Here is a 22,247-nt window from a genome sequence, read left to right on the forward strand (position 1 = left end):
ATGGCCTCTATGGGAAAGAAAGCTGATGGTTTAGGGGCTTCCAGAGTCAGCCATTCGTATGATACAAACCCTTCAGAGGATGTGCCCTCTATTGACACGTATCCATTTGAGGATATATCTTATATAGAGACTGATCCGTCAGAAATTCAGGAAGAATCAGTAGAACAGGTAAGGAACCAGCAGAGAATGGGAGCCAATCTGTAGGTCCCACATTATGATAGGTTATTCAATGAGGCAGGGCCTTCTGTGAGGCCAACGAGGTTACAGACGAGAGAACTAAGTAGCCGAGGCTTAATGGTATCCGCATAATAGGGATCTAATGATACTGATGGCCAAGCTAATAGGATTAGTATAATTGGTATGTTTATAAAGAATTCAGGTATTGCTGAGCAACCTATGGATGGGCAACAGGAGGGAGAACCTCCTTATCTACTGTTGGATCGATTCATGCCAGATCAAAGTTCCAGGATAGGATCAAGGTAAGAGATCCCTATAGCATTGAGTTAATAGTGATAATGAAGTGCAAATTGATTGATTAATTACAGTAAGGAGTAAAGGAGCGTATGCAGAAAGAACGTATTATGAGTATATGAACTTTTATTTAAGAGGATTGATTAACGAAAGGTTTAGAAAATAAATTTGATGTTTTGCGAGAAGGATGCCCAGATATGGCATATGAAGCGAGCTTTATAGTCTTATACCCCCTTTCATACCAACAGCCCTGTGTGGCTGAGTTGTGTATCACGTGTATTTTTATAGGTCTTATGGGTAGCCCTATGAGACATTGGATGTATTTTATGGGCTGTGTGCAGGTTTGGGATAGTAAGAATTATAAAGGAAATTCTGCCAAAATTTCTCAAAATTTAAGCTATTTGAGTATATGTGTGCTGCAAGGGTAAGATGTCATTATAGATCAAAGAAATTTAGTAATGGGTGGTTGAAGGAGGAATTAGCAGTGACTCTGTGTAAGGAGGGAGAAATAGTAAGATGGCTCTATACATAAGTGAGAAAGCGGATATAGAAGTACTAGCAAGAATTAACATGTTCCCTGCGAGCAGAAATTAAAAGAGGACCCAAATGTTTAAGGAAGGTTAAGAGAGACAAGTCGTTTCAAAGGCAGTTTTCTGATATATATATATATATATATATATATATATATATATATATATATGAGTCGCATTGGTCTCGAGTACTAAGAATTATCTCTGAGCTTTCGAGGTGTTGAGTATGTTATTCCATGTGTACCAAGGTATGAGCTCATGATTATTAAGTTACGAAAAGGTTAGAGGTTAAACAAATCAAAATGATTTGAGGTTGCGGGGGTGTGAAACTCGACGGGTACAAGGACGGACCGACGATCAGAACGACGGCCCATCGAATCACCACCATCGAGCTACCTTGGCCTCTGACCAAGGATGCACAACGACGGTGCAACAGGATGGTACCGTCGAATAATGACGGTCCGTCGATGTACATCGTCGAAGTGAGGTAGTGGTTGAGCTTTTGAGATTTTATATATTGACCCCTATGTTTGTTAAGATACAAGGCAGAATTGGTATGCATATATATATAGTACGACTACAGGTTAGCAGATCAGAGATAGATTCATTGTTGACGAATAAAGTTTATATGTTTGATAGACCAAATCCTATGGGCTCATAATAATGACATAAGATAATGAATAAAGAAATTTGTTATATGGGATTGAGGATATGTTAAGGGAATGATTATACGAAGAAGTGGTCGTTGTAATTAACATGGAGGGAATGATGAGTAAGGAAAGAATAGGATAACGAGTCGATAAAGAGGATGATGCGATAACTAAGAGCAAGATGACAAGGACAGCAAGTTAAAAGATGAGTGGAAAGTGAGCAGTGACATTATAAAGTATTCGTGATTAAAACAAATGAAAGGAAAGGTTTAGAAAGGAGGCGGATAATTAAATGCCTACCCGCTATAACGGTTATGATAAGTATAGTATGAGGAAGATATTGTCACGACCCAAGCCGATGAGTCGTGACGAGTGCCCGACCATTACTGACCAAGCACCCCTAATCTCGTACTTGCATCTCACCGAGCAACCTGGTAGCCCATAAATAACTTATAACTGAGCTATACCATCTTTTGTAAGATTAATACCATAGACTCTGCATCAAAAACTCACAACCAATGCATATATATATATGAACATACGTGCTAAGGATAACAGTGCAAGCCGACTAGGCCGCTACGTATGCTGTACAACAAAAATAAGAGCTGACAAGGCTACATAACATCCCAACTACATATAACTATCTACAGAACTCTATGGAGTACGAGCTATAGAAAGGACGAGACAAGACCCTGTCATACCCATATATACATGTCAAAATGCCATACCAAAAGGGACTACAGCTCCGAGCCAAGTGGAGCGCACCATTTGTAGCTGAGCGGAAGGCCTACTGAGCTGGATCTCCTATCTAGATACCTGGACCTGCAGGAATGAACGCAACGCCCCTCCCTCCCCCCCCCCCCCCCCCCCCCGGCAAAAAGGACATAAGTACGAAATAATGTACTGAGTATGTAAGGCAAAGGTTAACTAAAACTGAACTGAAAACAATACAATCTGGAGGCCAAAGAATGCCCTGGATGTCTCACCTGACCTATCTCATATGAAATGCAACATAATGCTATTATATATCTCACTGACCGAGTGGCCAGGCAACTGAAAAATCTCACTAACCCATCGGCCAGGCAATCTGTCTCGCTGACCCGTAGGCCAGGCAATCTTACCTCAAAATTCAAGAAAATTTCCATTCCATGGTTACTCCACCTTAAAAATACTCACCCAAACATCTTCAAGAAGAGGAGACAAGTGTAGACCTCACTTGGAACCCTTAACCGCTTTAATCTTCACTTTGATCCTTGGTTTGGGCTTGGAAATATGTTGGCATATATTTGGAGAGGTTTCTAGGACATCCTAGGACTTGGGGCTATGTTAAAAATGAAATAAAAATGACCAAAATTGTCATATATACTTGTAGGAATATGTGTGCATGTTGTGGAAGTTGGAGGAATGTTCTAGAGGATTTGGGATATATTTAGGGGGGTTTGGATATTGGATGAATGTTGTGGGAGGTTTTAGAGAGGTGTGGGGATGAGAAATGGTGAAAAATTAAGTGATTTAGGTGACTTAAGGGGGTATATATAGTAGTCCAAATTAGGTTGGGCTGATGGGCCGAAATTGGTGGGCCTTTTAAGTTGTTTCTAGAATTTTCGCGTAGGTTCGTAGGCTTCTGACAGTCCGTTTTAAAATGCCCAGAACTCACTACTCTGATATCGTATTTACGAACGGTTTGTTGCGTCGGAAACTACACTCGACGAACTTCATTGTATGCTCTTTAAACACCTCAAAACTCCTGATATCCCAAGAGATATACCTCTCTAAAGTTGATTCGAAATTTTTGTCCAAAATTCTGCCAAATTTTTGACAAACTTATTTTCTTCGATTCACTTGCTTAACACTTGTTAAGAGTATTCCTTAATCTTATAAGGGTTCCATGACCTCTCCGAGCTTATGTTAGTTTACTCACGATGCAAACGACGCGAAAATTTTCGAGGTGTAACAAATATGCTCCCCACAAGTACTTATGTACTAGGAGGGAAATTAGCATTTCAAGACGACTGAGAATAAGACAAGCCGCCAAGGATATGTGTTATATGATTATTTTTTTTAATGGGAAAACGAGGCGTTATAATTTTTAAATACTTCAGTTCTCCAAATATTGGTTAAGAATGGATTTCTCGCCCCTCCTAAGTACACTTAATAATCTCACCAGGATTCCAATGATCCCTCAAAGTAATAAAGGATCACCCGTTATAGCATCACAGACTAATTTGAGGAAATTCCAAAAGGACGCAGTTCAATTCAAATTAAAGTTATTGCCAAAGGTGAAGTTTAAGACGTTTTTGGTAATGCCCAAGGTTAACCTAGTATGTGTTTTTCCGTCTAAAGAAAAAAAAAGACGAGACAAGGAACAAAAAGGACGAATCTTTATTTTTATGTTGTTGGATTATTTTGAGGATTCAAGAGGTTATTATGAATAAACGTCGGGGATAAAGGATATAAGTAAGTTGTTCGTGATGTTCTATCACGATAAGATAAAGCTATTAAGGGGGGAAGAATAAATTTGAGTGCAATAGACAAGATTAAGATAGAATGTTTATGAGTCACAATCGATAAAAAGGGCTGGATGATCATGAGTTATTTTCGATAAGATAAATTACGTTTAGAAAGGAATTAAGGTTGTAAGACGGACAAGATTTGAAACCTTAATAAGAAATGAATGACGAAGGGAATCCCATGTTAAGAAAATGACAATGAGAAGTGGAATCTTCAGGTCAATATTAAGACAGAGGCGAGACAACAAAGAGAGATTTGGAGGTATACAATAAGAGACTTCCATGAGTAACATGGTAGATGATTGGGAGAACGACGACGGTACCAGAAAAGACAGGTGGTGAGTTATATAAATTATGATACCAAAAAGAAGGAAGATAAGTGAATAAATGTTGATTCAATTCCTATACTGATGACAGAGAATTCAAATGTAAGAAAGGATTGAAATAAGAAGTAAAACTTAGTCAACGAAACCTGTGAGGCTATTCTGAGATTCGCCAATATGACGCGACATGTCTTTAATGCTCCCCTACATGAGTTGTGCATCTTAGAGTTTACAAGTACACCAGATCTAGGGATATCAAATATGCCTATAATCAGTTAACATTCGAGTGTGTTAATCCTAAAGTTTAGTTTCAAGTTGCAATAAGGAGATTAGAGTTTCCCTAAGTATATTGTTGTTAGAATATGATTAAAGGAATTTATAGAATGTTGGTTAATAAGAGTGTTATTTAGGATGAAGCATATGACAACTCCCAGAATACAATTGCGAAAAACAAAGTACATAGGGGATTTATGAGAAGTAACCTGTGACTAAGCTTAACTTGTAAGGAGTTCAAGAGAACATGACTTAGGATGAACGACGGGATAGGGAAACTTAAAACCCGAAAAAGGATGGAACATAACTAACGATACAGCTTTATAACTTGCAGGTATGACAATGAATAATAGGAAACCCGGTGTAATGAGTCAGAATTTGATAAGACAGGAACAGGGCTCAATGCACAGCCAATAAGAGATGGTCAATGCTTGAAGGTAAGCGATGGATGGTAAGAGTGGGATACCACAAAAGGAAGTACAAATAGCAGTATGGAATCGATACTAAGAAAGATAAACATACTATTACACCAAAACATAAGCAGGCAAGGAACTGCCATACGAAGAACCTGACCAAGCACCCCTAATCTCGTACTTGCATCTCACCGAGCAACCTGGTAGCCCATAAATAACTTATAACTGAGCTATACCATCTTTTGTAAGATTAATACCATAGACTCTGCATCAAAAACTCACAACCAATGCATATATATATATGAACATACGTGCTAAGGATAACAGTGCAAGCCGACTAGGCCGCTACGTATGCTGTACAACAAAAATAAGAGCTGACAAGGCTACATAACATCCCAACTACATATAACTATCTACAGAACTCTATGGAGTACGAGCTATAGAAAGGACGAGACAAGACCCTGTCATACCCATATATACATGTCAAAATGCCATACCAAAAGGGACTACAGCTCCGAGCCAAGTGGAGCGCACCATTTGTAGCTGAGCGGAAGGCCTACTGAGCTGGATCTCCTATCTAGATACCTGGACCTGCAGGAATGAACGCAACGCCCCTCCCTCCCCCCCCCCCCCCCCCCCCCCGGCAAAAAGGACATAAGTACGAAATAATGTACTGAGTATGTAAGGCAAAGGTTAACTAAAACTGAACTGAAAACAATACAATCTGGAGGCCAAAGAATGCCCTGGATGTCTCACCTGACCTATCTCATATGAAATGCAACATAATGCTATTATATATCTCACTGACCGAGTGGCCAGGCAACTGAAAAATCTCACTAACCCATCGGCCAGGCAATCTGTCTCGCTGACCCGTAGGCCAGGCAATCTTACCTCAAAATTCAAGAAAATTTCCATTCCATGGTTACTCCACCTTAAAAATACTCACCCAAACATCTTCAAGAAGAGGAGACAAGTGTAGACCTCACTTGGAACCCTTAACCGCTTTAATCTTCACTTTGATCCTTGGTTTGGGCTTGGAAATATGTTGGCATATATTTGGAGAGGTTTCTAGGACATCCTAGGACTTGGGGCTATGTTAAAAATGAAATAAAAATGACCAAAATTGTCATATATACTTGTAGGAATATGTGTGCATGTTGTGGAAGTTGGAGGAATGTTCTAGAGGATTTGGGATATATTTAGGGGGGTTTGGATATTGGATGAATGTTGTGGGAGGTTTTAGAGAGGTGTGGGGATGAGAAATGGTGAAAAATTAAGTGATTTAGGTGACTTAAGGGGGTATATATAGTAGTCCAAATTAGGTTGGGCTGATGGGCCGAAATTGGTGGGCCTTTTAAGTTGTTTCTAGAATTTTCGCGTAGGTTCGTAGGCTTCTGACAGTCCGTTTTAAAATGCCCAGAACTCACTACTCTGATATCGTATTTACGAACGGTTTGTTGCGTCGGAAACTACACTCGACGAACTTCATTGTATGCTCTTTAAACACCTCAAAACTCCTGATATCCCAAGAGATATACCTCTCTAAAGTTGATTCGAAATTTTTGTCCAAAATTCTGCCAAATTTTTGACAAACTTATTTTCTTCGATTCACTTGCTTAACACTTGTTAAGAGTATTCCTTAATCTTATAAGGGTTCCATGACCTCTCCGAGCTTATGTTAGTTTACTCACGATGCAAACGACGCGAAAATTTTCGAGGTGTAACAAATATGCTCCCCACAAGTACTTATGTACTAGGAGGGAAATTAGCATTTCAAGACGACTGAGAATAAGACAAGCCGCCAAGGATATGTGTTATATGATTATTTTTTTTAATGGGAAAACGAGGCGTTATAATTTTTAAATACTTCAGTTCTCCAAATATTGGTTAAGAATGGATTTCTCGCCCCTCCTAAGTACACTTAATAATCTCACCAGGATTCCAATGATCCCTCAAAGTAATAAAGGATCACCCGTTATAGCATCACAGACTAATTTGAGGAAATTCCAAAAGGACGCAGTTCAATTCAAATTAAAGTTATTGCCAAAGGTGAAGTTTAAGACGTTTTTGGTAATGCCCAAGGTTAACCTAGTATGTGTTTTTCCGTCTAAAGAAAAAAAAAGACGAGACAAGGAACAAAAAGGACGAATCTTTATTTTTATGTTGTTGGATTATTTTGAGGATTCAAGAGGTTATTATGAATAAACGTCGGGGATAAAGGATATAAGTAAGTTGTTCGTGATGTTCTATCACGATAAGATAAAGCTATTAAGGGGGGAAGAATAAATTTGAGTGCAATAGACAAGATTAAGATAGAATGTTTATGAGTCACAATCGATAAAAAGGGCTGGATGATCATGAGTTATTTTCGATAAGATAAATTACGTTTAGAAAGGAATTAAGGTTGTAAGACGGACAAGATTTGAAACCTTAATAAGAAATGAATGACGAAGGGAATCCCATGTTAAGAAAATGACAATGAGAAGTGGAATCTTCAGGTCAATATTAAGACAGAGGCGAGACAACAAAGAGAGATTTGGAGGTATACAATAAGAGACTTCCATGAGTAACATGGTAGATGATTGGGAGAACGACGACGGTACCAGAAAAGACAGGTGGTGAGTTATATAAATTATGATACCAAAAAGAAGGAAGATAAGTGAATAAATGTTGATTCAATTCCTATACTGATGACAGAGAATTCAAATGTAAGAAAGGATTGAAATAAGAAGTAAAACTTAGTCAACGAAACCTGTGAGGCTATTCTGAGATTCGCCAATATGACGCGACATGTCTTTAATGCTCCCCTACATGAGTTGTGCATCTTAGAGTTTACAAGTACACCAGATCTAGGGATATCAAATATGCCTATAATCAGTTAACATTCGAGTGTGTTAATCCTAAAGTTTAGTTTCAAGTTGCAATAAGGAGATTAGAGTTTCCCTAAGTATATTGTTGTTAGAATATGATTAAAGGAATTTATAGAATGTTGGTTAATAAGAGTGTTATTTAGGATGAAGCATATGACAACTCCCAGAATACAATTGCGAAAAACAAAGTACATAGGGGATTTATGAGAAGTAACCTGTGACTAAGCTTAACTTGTAAGGAGTTCAAGAGAACATGACTTAGGATGAACGACGGGATAGGGAAACTTAAAACCCGAAAAAGGATGGAACATAACTAACGATACAGCTTTATAACTTGCAGGTATGACAATGAATAATAGGAAACCCGGTGTAATGAGTCAGAATTTGATAAGACAGGAACAGGGCTCAATGCACAGCCAATAAGAGATGGTCAATGCTTGAAGGTAAGCGATGGATGGTAAGAGTGGGATACCACAAAAGGAAGTACAAATAGCAGTATGGAATCGATACTAAGAAAGATAAACATACTATTACACCAAAACATAAGCAGGCAAGGAACTGCCATACGAAGAACCTGATGTAACCATTAGCCAGTTCAAAGGAATTGATTGACAATAGACTGAACATTTTTAAGGTAATTGCAGGGCACAAGAATGATATTTAACTTAGGAAATGAGCGAAAAAGAATAGAACGAGGTAAATAGTAAAAGAAAGACAAGATAGATAAAATACAAAGGCGAAAGAGACAATGTAAAGTAAAGGATATAAAAACGATCATATCACTATAGAGACAGAAGTGAGAAGAATGTTGAAGCATATCGAGCACAAAAGTGACAACACTAAGTTGACAAAAGTATAAAAATTTGAGAAGGGCTACTGGCATCAAATGATGATTTAGTAAACAATGGGATAATATGGTATCTCCAGTAAAGCATTCAAACGAATGGGTCATATTATGCGAAGAACAAACCAAAAGGAAAATTCTAGGGACACAGCGCGAGGTGAAGGCAATGGTAACTTGGAAATATAAAGGAAAAGAGTTTCAAGGCTTGTGATAAGGATAAAGAAAGAGTGATAAAACAGACTTTTAAATACTCAAAACTACATTCTTCGACCTATGGCTTCCAGGTATTAAAAGGTTCAGATATGAAAGTAAAAGGAAAAATAAGGACCGTTTGGTGTCTCGTTTGTAGCTCCAGAATAAGATAAGAAAGCGTGTGATATTAGCAAATTCAATGCAAGGTGTGAGTAGAAATAAGTCGAAGAAATGATAAGAGTACGTGTGAAAGGAAAATGAGAAGAGAAGCAATGAAAATATGTCAAGTTAAGGAGAACAATGGTATGATTAGACATGACCCGTTGAGAGGAAGGTACGTGCAGGGCATGAGTTCAATAAGAGAGCGCTTGAGGAAGTGTTGAAAATGCAAGGCAAGTTTAACATTCGAGGATGAATTTTTCCAAGGGGGGAAGGATGTTACACCCGGTACTTTTATACGTAAAGTTTCATCGTGAGTTAGTTGACGAAGATTTAAATGGCAAGGTTGTCGTCAAGGTCATAAGGAATAATACATGCTCATTCTTCATACATGAGAGCTTGCCATCATGCTTAGTAAGTATCGGGAAGATTGGATGCTAAGAGAATCGAAGAAACTAAGGTTATTTAAACTTGGGAAAATTTGGAAGAATTCCAGACAGAATTGTTTGGCCCACTTGTGAGGGCCATATCTCCTAGAATATTAGGAGTTACGGAGCCCATAAACTATTCATTCATACTTTCAGCGAGTCAACTTTCTATTTCAATTGGCAGAACTGCATTTGAAAATTGAAGGTCGGAGTTATGAACCGTCGAAGATCGACGGTCCGTCAACAGTAAGGCGGTGGACAGGTGTCCCATTTGTTATATATTGATTTGTTTCGTTTTACCCTTCATTATTTCATAAACCACCAGACCCTAAATGTCCTAATACGCCTCTCAACCCTTTTCCTAATTCCCTCCACCATCCAAGTAAGATTTGAGCCCGTAAAACCCGAGACTAGTTAGAACATCATAGTAGCTTATGTTTCTATTGTGTTGGTGGTCTTGTGACCTTAAAGAAAAGTGTTGTGGTTGATGTTATGGACCATATAAGGTATATTTTCCTTCTAATCTTTGATATTAAATGGTTCTTGAAGAATTTTAATAGTTTTAAGTTAAGCAAATTGTGATATAAAAGGTTACATGTTGGCATGTCGAAGTGGTTGGCTTGGGATCTGATTTGAAGGAATTTTTGGGATGGAATTGCTTATGCCTTGACTTGTAGTTGTTTATTATGTTGTTGTTGATGTTGGTATTGATGTTTGGGCTTGATTTGGAGTTGGTTTGGAATGGAAATTATAGGGGAAATGCTGCCCGAATTCCATTAACTTAAGAACTAGTTTAACCTTGAATTATGAGTTTGCCCTTAACCTAATTATGTAGTAAATGGTCTTGAATGTAGATTTGTGAACTCAGGAAGATAGGCGTTGAGTGAGTAAGGAGACGCAAAGGTATGTTAAGGTTGTCCCTTATATTCTTTTGGTATGATCCTTATCATATGAACGAAAGAAGTAAGCAAGCGAGTTCCAAAGACTCTACTCCTAGATGGTATAGGATTCATTGTATCATTGACTTTGTGTGTTTAATATCTATAGTTTTCAGAGTATCCTTTCATGAGTCCTTCATGCATTTATATATATGTATAGCTATTTTCTCACACCGTGCCGCGCTATAGTCGGTCGAGCAGGCACGCAGATGTGCACACCACTGCAGTGGGCAGACTATGAGATTACCCCAGACACGGGATGACATGATATATGGATCGGGCTGTACGTTCCTCCGCACTAAAATTTATGGATCGGGTTGTACGTTCCTCAGCATTAACAGTATATATATGTATATGATTTTTAAAAAGAGCATGCATATCATACGCCACAGAGGCACTTTCAAATATTGAGATTAGCCTTTATGTTTCAGATATCTTTCATGATCCTTTTGTACTTGTTGTTCTTTTGCCTTACATACTCGGTACATTATTCGTACTGACTCCCCTATTGCTTGGGGGGTCTGCATTTCATGCCCGCAGGTCTGCAAATACAGGTTGGTGATCCATCTATTAGGATTATCAGCTCAGCGGATGAAGTTGAGGCACTCCATCTGTTTCGGAGATGCCAGGAGTCAGCATGGTCTTATGTATATAGAGATATGTATACGCATATGTTTATGGGTAAGGCGGGGCCCTGTCCTGGCCACGTTATGTTATGTTTCCAGTAGAGGCTTGTAGACAGTTATGTAGAGCCAAATGGTGTCCATACTTGAAATTTCATTTGTCATCATAGTTAGATATGATAGCCTTACCAGCTCATATAGCATGTTCAGTATTTTCATACAGATGAGTCTTTCAGAGCAGTTGATATATGCATGTTCCCTATGAGTTATTGTGAGTCACATGATGGCCCTATCAGCTCACCTATGTTCAGATTCATGTCAGATGTATGTCAGGTGGTACTTGACTAGTACAGTTAAGTGCCCGTCATAGCCCTCCAGTTTGGGTCGTGACAATATCCCCAGCTCTTTATCGATTCAGGTACATTCCCTTCATTTTTTTCGTTGTAAAACGAACGTTTGTTCAATTGGTATTTGATATAACTACTCATTTGGTCGTTTTAGGCATTTCACCTTTTCTTCCCTAAATTACCCTTTTTGTAGTTTCATTTCGGAGTTCATGAGTTATGGGGATGGGTGGCGCGGTTCCCGAGGCAATCGGGTGAGTTTTGATTGGCTTTTGGTGATTCTAGAAAGTCTTAAGTTAAAAAAAATGAAAATATTTGACCAAAGTCAACACCGGGGGTATTCTTGTCATTTTTTAAATTTCATCAATTCTATTAGGTCCGGAACATCATTTGTGACTTTGTTGAGCTTTTGGTTCGGGTCCGGAGGCGTTCGGGTGTGATTTGAATCATTGGTTGGAATTATGAATTTTGGATGACCTCTTTTGGAAAATCTAAGTGCGCGAGCGAGTTTGTAGCGTCATTTATACCCAGTCTACATATTTGGTTTGTGTCCGGGAGGTTCTGGGTGACTTCAGGTTTCCATTCTGAGTTTGTGAATAACCAGATTTTTCTGTTTCAGTTTGGCTAGTTTCCTTCTCGAGTTCACGATGGATATCGCGTTCGCGTTCGCGTGGGCCTTCCCACGTTCGCAAAGGTCAATTCCTTTGGGCCGGGTCACGCGTCATCAAGATAGCGAGGTGGCTCCTCGATCGCGATGAAGGAAATCACTGAACCAGTGATTTAATTTCGAAATTCGAAAGAAGGCTTCATTCTCAAATATTTTATGTTCTAGAGCTCGGTTTTGGATGATTCCAAGTCCAAATTCAAGATTCTTCATTGGGTAAGGTTATAACTCTCTTCTAGACTTTATTTCAAGATTTCATCCTACAATTTCCTTTCTAATCCATGAACCCACACAGGAAAATAAAGGTTTGATATAGATTGGGGTTTTCAACTAAATAGTAAAATTGAAGGCTAATTTGTGGTTAGATTCTCGTGAAGTTTAGGCTATGGACTATCTAGACTATGGGTAACATGATTTTACATTCAATTTTCAGTTTTGCTCATGGAGCTCGGGGTTGGTGATTTTGGGTTCATTTTTTAGTTTCAATTTAAGTATAGCAATATGGGTATTGTTGGGTTTGTATGACCGTATAGATTACTGATTTGATCCTGTTGAGTTCAATTTCATGAAAATTATCATTTTGACCTTCAGGGTTTGGGACAGGGTTTTGGGTTCACTTTTTGGACTCGAATCCTTTTACAGTTTATTGAATATCCTTAGGTTCATATTTTTGACATAGAATTTATGCTTGTTAGACTTCGATCATTTAGAAGCACTCCGGAAGGGTAAAGCTTTGACTTAAGGGTTCATGGCGCCGACTCGGCTTTGAGGTAGGTTACGGTTTATTCTTTAGACTCTGATTGGAGGGCATATATAGTTTATAAATGTTGAAGGGGGTATTGGGCGTGATTGTGGTCCCACCTTAGTGATTACGATGAGCACTTGGGTGAGTATCAGTGTATATTGTTGGGTGAGTACCGTGATTTGACTTATACTTGTGATTGGATTATTTACCTCATCGTCTATATCTTGTATAATTGTGAAAGAAGATTGCTTTAGAATTATGTATTGGTACATGAATCTCATTGATTACATATATTCATACTTCAGGTTTATAATGTTGTTGGCATGAAATGTTACACTATTGCATTCATATGCACATATGGATGAGTTGTAATGAAGGAAAAATATGAGATGATACAAAATCATAATGAGGTAAGGTTGTTGCTCCCACAATCCGATGGTAAAGTCGGGCGGTACAGTGAGTGTCTCACAGTTCGGCGGTAAAATCGGGCGGTATAGTGAGTGGTCATAGTCTGAAGGGAAAAGACCTCGGGTTGTACAGTGACATTGTCACTATATGGGCCTCGTGAGTCTCTCATGGGTCACGGCTATATGGAATGACCACTAGCGTGTGTGTGTACCAGGTTTGATATTGGCCATTGCACTGCATTCATGCACTCATATATCCATTGTCTCCTACTCTTCTTATATGTTTGTGTATTGGTTTCCTTAGTGTGATTTGATTTAATTGGGCTTGGTGGTGAAGTTAAGTTGAACTGATGTATTAAGTAATTGACTTCAATCTTTATATCATGTATTTGTTTTTCCTTCGTTATCGGCCTATGATACCTATGAGTACTAATGGTGTGTGTGTACCAGGTTTGATATTGGCCATTGCACTGCATTCATGCACTCATATATCCATTGTCTCCTACTCTTCTTATATGTTTGTGTATTGGTTTCCTTAGTGTGATTTGATTTAATTGGGCTTGGTGGTGAAGTTAAGTTGAGCTGATGTATTAAGTAATTGACTTCAATCTTTATATCATGTATTTGTTTTTCCTTCGTTATCGGCCTATGATACCTATGAGTACTAATGGTTGTACTCATACTACACTTGCTGCATTTTTTTGTGGGTGCAGATACTGATCCTTGTTGCAACATTCGGCCTTGTGACTGATCCTGAGGCGGTCTGTCTCGAGATTACAGGGTGAGCCATCAGACAGTTCTGCATCCCTGAATCTCCTCTTATCTTTTGAATCCGCTTATTTAGATTTTCAGAGAGTTTCTATTAGTATTTCAGACTTGTACGGATTAGAAGCTCTGTATGAAGCAGACCAGATTTTGGGGTTGCAAAGACTAGATTGTCATTTTCACACTTATTTATGGTATCAAGACTATTATATAACATTGTTGCACTTAATTTCCGCATTTTCCTTTGTTATACTTGAGCAATAATTTGGGGATGGTCCGCCTACTGGAGGATCGCATAGGTGCCATCATGACTCATAAATTGGGTTGTGACATTGATGGTAATGTTAGTTATAGCCTGTTTGGCCAAGCTTCTAAAAACAACTTATTTTAAAAAGTACTTTTCAAAAAAGTACTTTTGGCTAAAAACAATTTTTGTTTGGCCAATTAATTAAAAAGTACTTTTGAGAAGTAATTAGTGTTTGGCCAAGCTTTTAAAAAGTGCTTCTATGTGTATTTTTCTCAAAAGTACTTTTCAAAAAAGTGAAAAGTGCTTTTGGGCAAAAGCTATTTTTTTTAGCTTCTGAAAAACTGTTTCTGCTACTCCCCAAAAGCACTTATTTTCTCCCAAAAGCTTAGTCAAACACCTCACTTTTTTTAAAATAAACATTTTTTTGAAAAAATAAGTACTTTTGGGAGGAAAATAAACTTGGCCAAACAGGCTATTAGTCTTGGCTAACTAGCCAAGTACAAAATGAAACAACATGAGTATCAAGAGAAAAGATGTGAAGGCTTTCTCCATTATGAGTTTGGAAATTAAAAAGAACTAGATAAGGCTTTGCTAATCATACGATAGGGCTCCATTTATAGTGGTGAATAATCCTTCTTGTTCTTCATTGTCATTCTAAATTCCTTCTCAGTAGGCCTTTAATTTTATGAAAATCAGGACAGCCAAATCCAATAAAATTTCTCTCACCTGCAAGAATTTCTACTGATTTGTCTTGTCATCGGTATAAAACTTACATTTACAAATAAAATTTAACTTACATACACGAAAAGAGTTAAAAATATTTACAATGTTAGCATATTTTACCTATGACAGCATATTTTAATTAGTATTAATTATTTACCATGTGACTAATTAATGCTTGTCATAAGATTTATCTGTGATATATTACCTTACACCTTTATGAGTAATTTAGTTGTGTTAGCATCTCTTACAACGTCGCTGCTTGGACGTATAAAGATGAGTCACATACATCAACAAATATCTCGCAAGAGACTTATAAAGAAAAAACCAATGTCATATGAGTAATGCTATTAGTAATTGGATTTATTTATTTATATTTTAATAAGCCACTATAGATGCAAATCATAATTATGTTGTCAGCTGAAAGTTTCATGTCTGTCCGTTCTCATTTGGCAGGTACCGTTGTGTCGGAAGGTGGCCAAATTTTGTTCCTTCATCCTATCATCTAATAAATATCGTAAGTTGCAACAAAATTGGAGCTTAAAGAACGAAGAATTAGACTTTGTCAAGGTCTTATATATTTTTTTTAATAGATTTCTGTGACTTTCTCGACATTGTTTACAACCTTTTCGACAAAAATAAAAGTATTTATATTTTTAGTTTTCTTCCTTTATCTTTGGCATAATGCATAAACATGCACTTAAACTTGACCTCAACTGATAACTAAACTGTAACACTCAGTAAATTCGATTTAGGTGTGAATGTGCTATATGAGTATTAATGTGATATTTTAGCCATATGAAGTCCCATCAGGATGAGGTTGGGTGGGAATAGTTTTTTTAAAAGCAGGACGAATAGTGAGGTTCATAAGATTCCATAGAATCGATTACGTTTACGATAGGTCTGTCTTTCAGCCTGTTTATGTGAAAATCCATTGGGAATTTGAGAAAACTTAAAACATGAAAGTTGTAGCCCTTTGAAATAACTTTCCAACCATATATAGACCAGATCAAACGGAATTCTATAAAAATAGTTATAACCATTTTACTAAAGGCAGTGCGCGGCACCCCCGCATCTCCCGGGTGGCGCAGATGATGGGTTGTTGGGTGAAGAAACGTAACACCATTGATGAGGATTGTGGAGCTTTATGCCCACAAGATGTTTGATAAAATGCTTAGATAACAAAAATAAGAGTAATCGTACTACTATTGATTCCCTTCTGACGTATATTGCTATAAATTAAAGTCGAAAAAGGTGACGAACGTTGTAGTACGCTTAAAGGCCGGAATGGAGGTATGTTAGGCTAACTCTCAACATGCGGCAATGTTATTGATCTTCCCCATGCAACGATCTTTTACAATTACTACAGATTGCTTCAGGAATAGAGTTAAGCCCTAGTCTCATGAAAAGCTTCAAGACATTTATTATTTAAACGATATAGTTTCGTAATTCTTTCATGATTGTCATTCTGAATGTCGTGAACTCAGTACATAATTAGTATAGACTTGTGTTTGATATCACATGAGTCTCAGTCATGAAAACTCAGTAAGCTTATGAACAGTTTATACTCTAAACTCTATAAACAGTTCATGAATCCATGTCTTAGGATAGTAATGTTCAGTATTCCATGTTATGCATTACAGTACGATTCTCAGTTCCTTAATATAAATTGTTAAATGCTGAACACCTATATTTGGACCCAAGGCCACCGTTTATGTATATGTATAGTTGGGCCCGAGGCCACAGAATTGTGCATTTACATGTGGGCCTGAGACCATAGGAGAAAAACTCACAGAAACGGGTGATTCCATGTTCTGAATGGGAGTATTTATAACTATACTTCTCTTGTTCAGTTCAATTATCGATATGCTTAGGTTTCAGTTTAGTATATTACATGTTTTGACTTGGGCTTTCCCGAGCACCGCACAACAATTTATTCTTTTAGTTGGTTTCACATACAAGTACAATTCAAATGTGTTTACATCTTTTTTTCCCGAGGCTAGAATTCACGATGCAAGTACTAATTTTCAGGACGATGAATCTACTCGCTTGGATTCTCGTATCAGCTATTTGGTGAGCCCTAGTTTCCATTGGGGAGTTATCAATCTTTCAGTTATATTAGACAGTCAGGTATGTCGGGGGCCTTATCCCGATAAACAGTTAGTATTTCAGTATTCTTTAGAGACTTCGTAGACTATAACAGTAGACAGTCAAAGTTTAGCAGATTTAGTGTTGGCCATGTTGACTACATCTTTATACTTCAGTCTTATTCTTGTATTTCGTATGTATGATTATTCAGTCATACTTTACAATAGCTCAGCATATTTATAAATTACATACCACATCAGTACATGTCCCATGTTGATTCAGCCAACCATGTGGTTCGCTTGGTCACATGCAGTCAGGTAACGAGTGTCGTGTACACCCAGACCATGGTTCAGGGCATAACATAGACACTCCAACTTTGAGAATACACATATAGACACCTTAACTCACCATTGTGTCATTGAACCCTCCAACTTGTAAGTATAGTTATGATGTCCCGTGAGTTGTAAGTATAATGAGAACATAACTAATTAGAATTCTATCTAATTAGTAGTGATCTTCTAGCTCATAGGGGTAGATATAAGAGAGGAGGTCCTCACAAATGTAAAAGAGGGAGTCATTGCATAGCCCTCCTCCCATGTATATTTTTGCTAATATTATTAACAAGGTAGGGGTCAATGCTAAACCCCCCCAATGGTCATAGACAACTGTAGTCTATGGAATTGGCTTAATATATATATATATATATATATATATATATATATATATATATATAATCCTCCAACTTACAAAATGACCATCTAGACACCTCCAAAATTTATATGCCACGTTAGCATCGGGTGTCTTTAAGACACAATGGGCAAATTGAGGTGTCTATATGTGCACTCCCAAAGTTGGAGTGCTTACTTGCTAGCTGAGTCTAAATTTGACTGCATGTTTATGTATTATGCCATTTTCTTTCGATTGTTTAAAGCTTCAATTCCAGAGCGTAAAATGATTGTTGTTGGAAAAGTTAATGTTGATGGGAGTATTTGAGAGAATGAATTTTGGAGAGAAGCGAAAGTTACTCTTTTTAGAGATTATATTTTTGAGGTTAGTTTGAAATTAATTAAACATTTTTTTTTTGGCTTTATTTGATTTTAGAAATGGTTGATATTAAATGTCTATTACTAAAAGATGCGTCTACTAGAAAAGTCTCTTTGAACAAATGTATCTACTGCAAACAGACTCCTAAGGTATCATAAATACGTGGTACTGCTTCAAAACTAAAGATACAACACACAAACACTGATTTCTTCTCTTCTTCATCTAAATACTCATTACAAAACACAATTATGTTCTTGTGGGAAATTCAAGTTAATTGTTGAAATTTGAATTTCATTGGCTTTGTAAATTAGGAGGAATTCTGCCACTAAATTCCTTAAGAATTGAGATTACTCTATCAAAATCGTTTTATTTCTTCCTCACTTCTTAAATCTATTTTCTACCGTTGCTGCATGCATACAAAGGTTCGTTGACATGGGCCTAAATAAAGATGGTCTCTTGCAGTGTTTTAAGATTTCACGTAAAGCAATGGCGGGTGGAGCTCATAATTACGGATTCATATGAATTGGTTCTTTTGATACGTAATATAATTTTTTTTATATGGAAAAGGCTCAAATATGCCATCGAACTATTGAAAATGGCTCATTTATATCACTCATCAATAGTTTGGCTCATTTATGTCATCGAACTATCGGAATTGACTCATTTATGCTACTCATCAATAGTTTGGCTCATTTATGCCATCATCCGTTACCAAAATGACTCATCCATGCCATTTTTCATTAACACCGATTTTATAATACCAGATATGACACGTGGCCTCTAATTAGAGGTCTAAGTCGATTAATTAAAGCAATCCAATTTTAAACGTGTTCTATATAGCTATATATAAGTGGCTCAACTTATTTTGTAACTTTTGATTCATGAGCCCTTGTTAAACTAAATTACAATTACTGAACTGATACTCCATCTGTCCCAATTTATATGACACTATTTCCTTTTTAGTCAGTCCCAAAAAGAATGACACATTTATATGTTTAGTAACCATGTAACTTCAAATTTACCATTTTACCCTTTATAGCCACAAATATCTATGATTCATTTTGGGTCACAAGTTTCAAAAGTCTTCATTTCTTTCTTAAACTATTTGCCAAATCAAACACCTTCATATAAAATGGGACAAAGAGTATAATAAGGCATTGTTCTCGCTTCTAACTATATGGCTTCTTCGCTTCTGTCGCTAAAATATTATTATATCCAATGATTAAAAACTCTAGACTTGTCTCTCTATTTTCCCTCCCCGAAAACAAGAAGAAATGTAGTAGTAGTAGTGAACTAGAAGGCAAAAACTTGATGTAATTTTATATTGGCTAGACTTCATACGTCATAACTCTTAGGAGGTCAATGAGGTGCCACCACCCAAAACAATATTATAAATCTTTGAATGAAAAGCAAGTGTTTAGACTAAACCATCAGACGGAACAATGTCAGATACCAATTTGATCATTTATTAATTAGCATAACCATTTAGTGTTACACCCCGTATCTTGGAACTAAGGTTAGACTCATATTATTAGAGTTTTAGTGGAAAAACTGAAGGTTTGAACGTTTTGCGAAAATGGTTGATAGGCCTACTTCGGGCAGCGATAACTCCTTGATTAGTTGGAAATTTGGGAAAGTACCCTCAATGAAAATTGTAGTACGTAGAAATACCTTTCTAACAATATAAGGACCAGGCCAATCAGAGATCGAAGCAAGGAGATATGATCGTCTCAATATGGCTAATAGTAAGGCACTTAAAATTCTATAGAATCGGCTAAATTTTCGATACGTCTGCCTTACGGTCAAATTTCGTGAAATTCCGTTGGGAATTTGAGAAAACTTAAAAATGAAAGTTGTAGCTCTTTGAAATAGCTTTCCAACGGTATATTGTGGAGCCCAAACAGAGCTCTGTACAAGAAGTTATGACCATTTTACCGAACACTGCGTAGAACCGACACACGTCGCTTTGCAGGGCGCGTGAGGGCGCGTACGATGGCCCCGCATCGCGGGCCGATCGTACAACTCTGAGTATCGACCTGCAGAATGTCGCGTGATGGCCCCGCATCGCGGACCCATCGCGTAACAGGTCGGGTTCGGGTCAAAAGTCGGGATTTCGCGTTTTAAGTTATATTTAAGCTTGGGGTTTATTTCCCTAACACCCCTAGTCACGAAAAATCACCCTAAATTCATAGAGAACAAGTCCCAAACCTCAAGAACCTTCCAAGGTAAGTTTTATCATAATTCTAGGTTGAATTCAAGTCCCTAATCCCTTTCTAACTTGAGTAAACCTTTCCGACACAATTCTAACATATACTCCAATGATCTAAGCAAGAAATCATTGTTCCTAATCTAGGGTTATCAAGAAAACCTATCTCAAGGTTCAAGAATCAAGATTTAGGAAATCTTCTCCAAAATTCAAGTCTTTAATTCAAGATTTTGGAGCAATTAAGGTATGTAGAACTTCCATCCACATGTGGGAATCTCTACGTTCTTCCTCATGCTTCGATTCTTGATATCCATGAAGTTCAAATCCTAGGGCATTAAACCCAACATATTGGTAGCCTGTATTTATGTATTTATGTACATGAATTTTGTATCTATATTCGTTATTGTATTCCTAATATTCCATTACGGTAATTAGGAACCCTAGCTTAATCCATGAATCATGAATTCTTCCTCATGTGTTCTCATTATGTTTATATGAAACTTTATGATTTTATCTAGCAAGTTACAAACATGTTTTCAAGTCAATTATATATATATAATTATGAACTATTATTATTACTCATGAATCAAGAACATGTTTGCAAGACTTTGACAACTTATCTCAAGAAACCATATTACAAGATATTTCATGAAACCATGTTACAAGTTATTTCGTGAAATCATGATTACAAGTTATTTCACGAAAATCATGGGCTTCTTAGCCAACTATATCATGTTCATGTTTTTTTGGGAATTGCTTAGTTAACCGAGAAGGCTCAGATAGCCTGAAACTACGTTGCCACCGTAGGATAAGGGTTGTCAGCAAGGAGGCAACACCTTCATTATGCAGTTTGGATCCTTACATGCTTATTATTACTTAAATCTCATATCCCTGGCAAGGTGTGAGTGTTCTGCTAGTAGGACGCAAGTACCAGATCATGTTGTCGGTTATACTATAGCGTTCCCCACGTTACAAGCAGTTTTACATACATGTATTTCCATTGATTTACTGTTTTCAAACTCTACTCACGTTTCATGCTCATGTTCAAGTTACATTCAGTTTCAGTTTATGTCCTATACCTATGTTGTGCTATGTTCCTCACCTCAGCAGGTTTTACATACTAGTACTATTCACTATGTACTAACGTCCCTTTTCCCCGGGGCCTGCACTTCACGGTGCAGATACCGGTTTTCAGGAGCATATACCTACGCAGTAGGATCACTTCAGTTATCAGCTTATTGGTGAGCCCCACTCCCTTCGGGGTTCAACATAGAGTCTGCATTAGTATTCAGTTTATGGTAGTCCAGGGCCATGTCCTGGTAGTTAGTATTCAGACATGTTTTAGAGGTTTCATAGACATATATTAGTTCACAGAGTCAGTTATGCTTTCATGTTTGCAGACTATTATATTTTCAGATATTTCATGCTATGAGATAATTCCAAGACTTTATTCCGCAAATTACATTTTCATGATTCATTTAAATTGCATCATCTAGATTGTATTATTTTGATGCCCATGTTGACAAGCAAGCCATGAGGTTCGCTCGGACACATGCAAGCAAGGCCCGAGTGCCGTGTTACGCCCAGGCCATGGTTCGGGGCGTGACATTTGGCCTTTACCAGCCTTCAGCTGAAATCCTTAGTGGCATTGACATAGTCCAACACCAACCGAAGTAGTGAGAGACTGGGGAAAGTATTGAGGGAGACTTTTAGGCAAATTGGATTTCCGAATAGTTAATTGGGGTAAAAGCAGATAATTGGGCTAATTTTGACAAATTAAATGTCCGAATGGA

At 37.5% G+C, this 22,247-nt stretch overlaps 1 protein-coding gene across 1 annotated transcript in view; it reads left to right on the plus strand.

The window, feature by feature from the left end:
* The window catches only part of LOC132619938 (probable LRR receptor-like serine/threonine-protein kinase At3g47570), a 26,652-nt gene continuing 4,405 nt past the window's right edge, over positions 1–22,247 (plus strand). The window contains exons 1-4 of the mRNA XM_060334685.1: positions 1–168; positions 5,111–5,194; positions 8,400–8,483; positions 8,685–8,736. Of these exons, the coding sequence (XP_060190668.1) occupies positions 1–168; positions 5,111–5,194; positions 8,400–8,483; positions 8,685–8,736 (388 nt within the window). The remainder of the gene's footprint in view (positions 169–5,110; positions 5,195–8,399; positions 8,484–8,684; positions 8,737–22,247) is intronic.

Source organism: Lycium barbarum, chromosome 11, assembly GCF_019175385.1.
Source record: "Lycium barbarum isolate Lr01 chromosome 11, ASM1917538v2, whole genome shotgun sequence".
NCBI lineage: Eukaryota > Viridiplantae > Streptophyta > Magnoliopsida > Solanales > Solanaceae > Lycium > Lycium barbarum.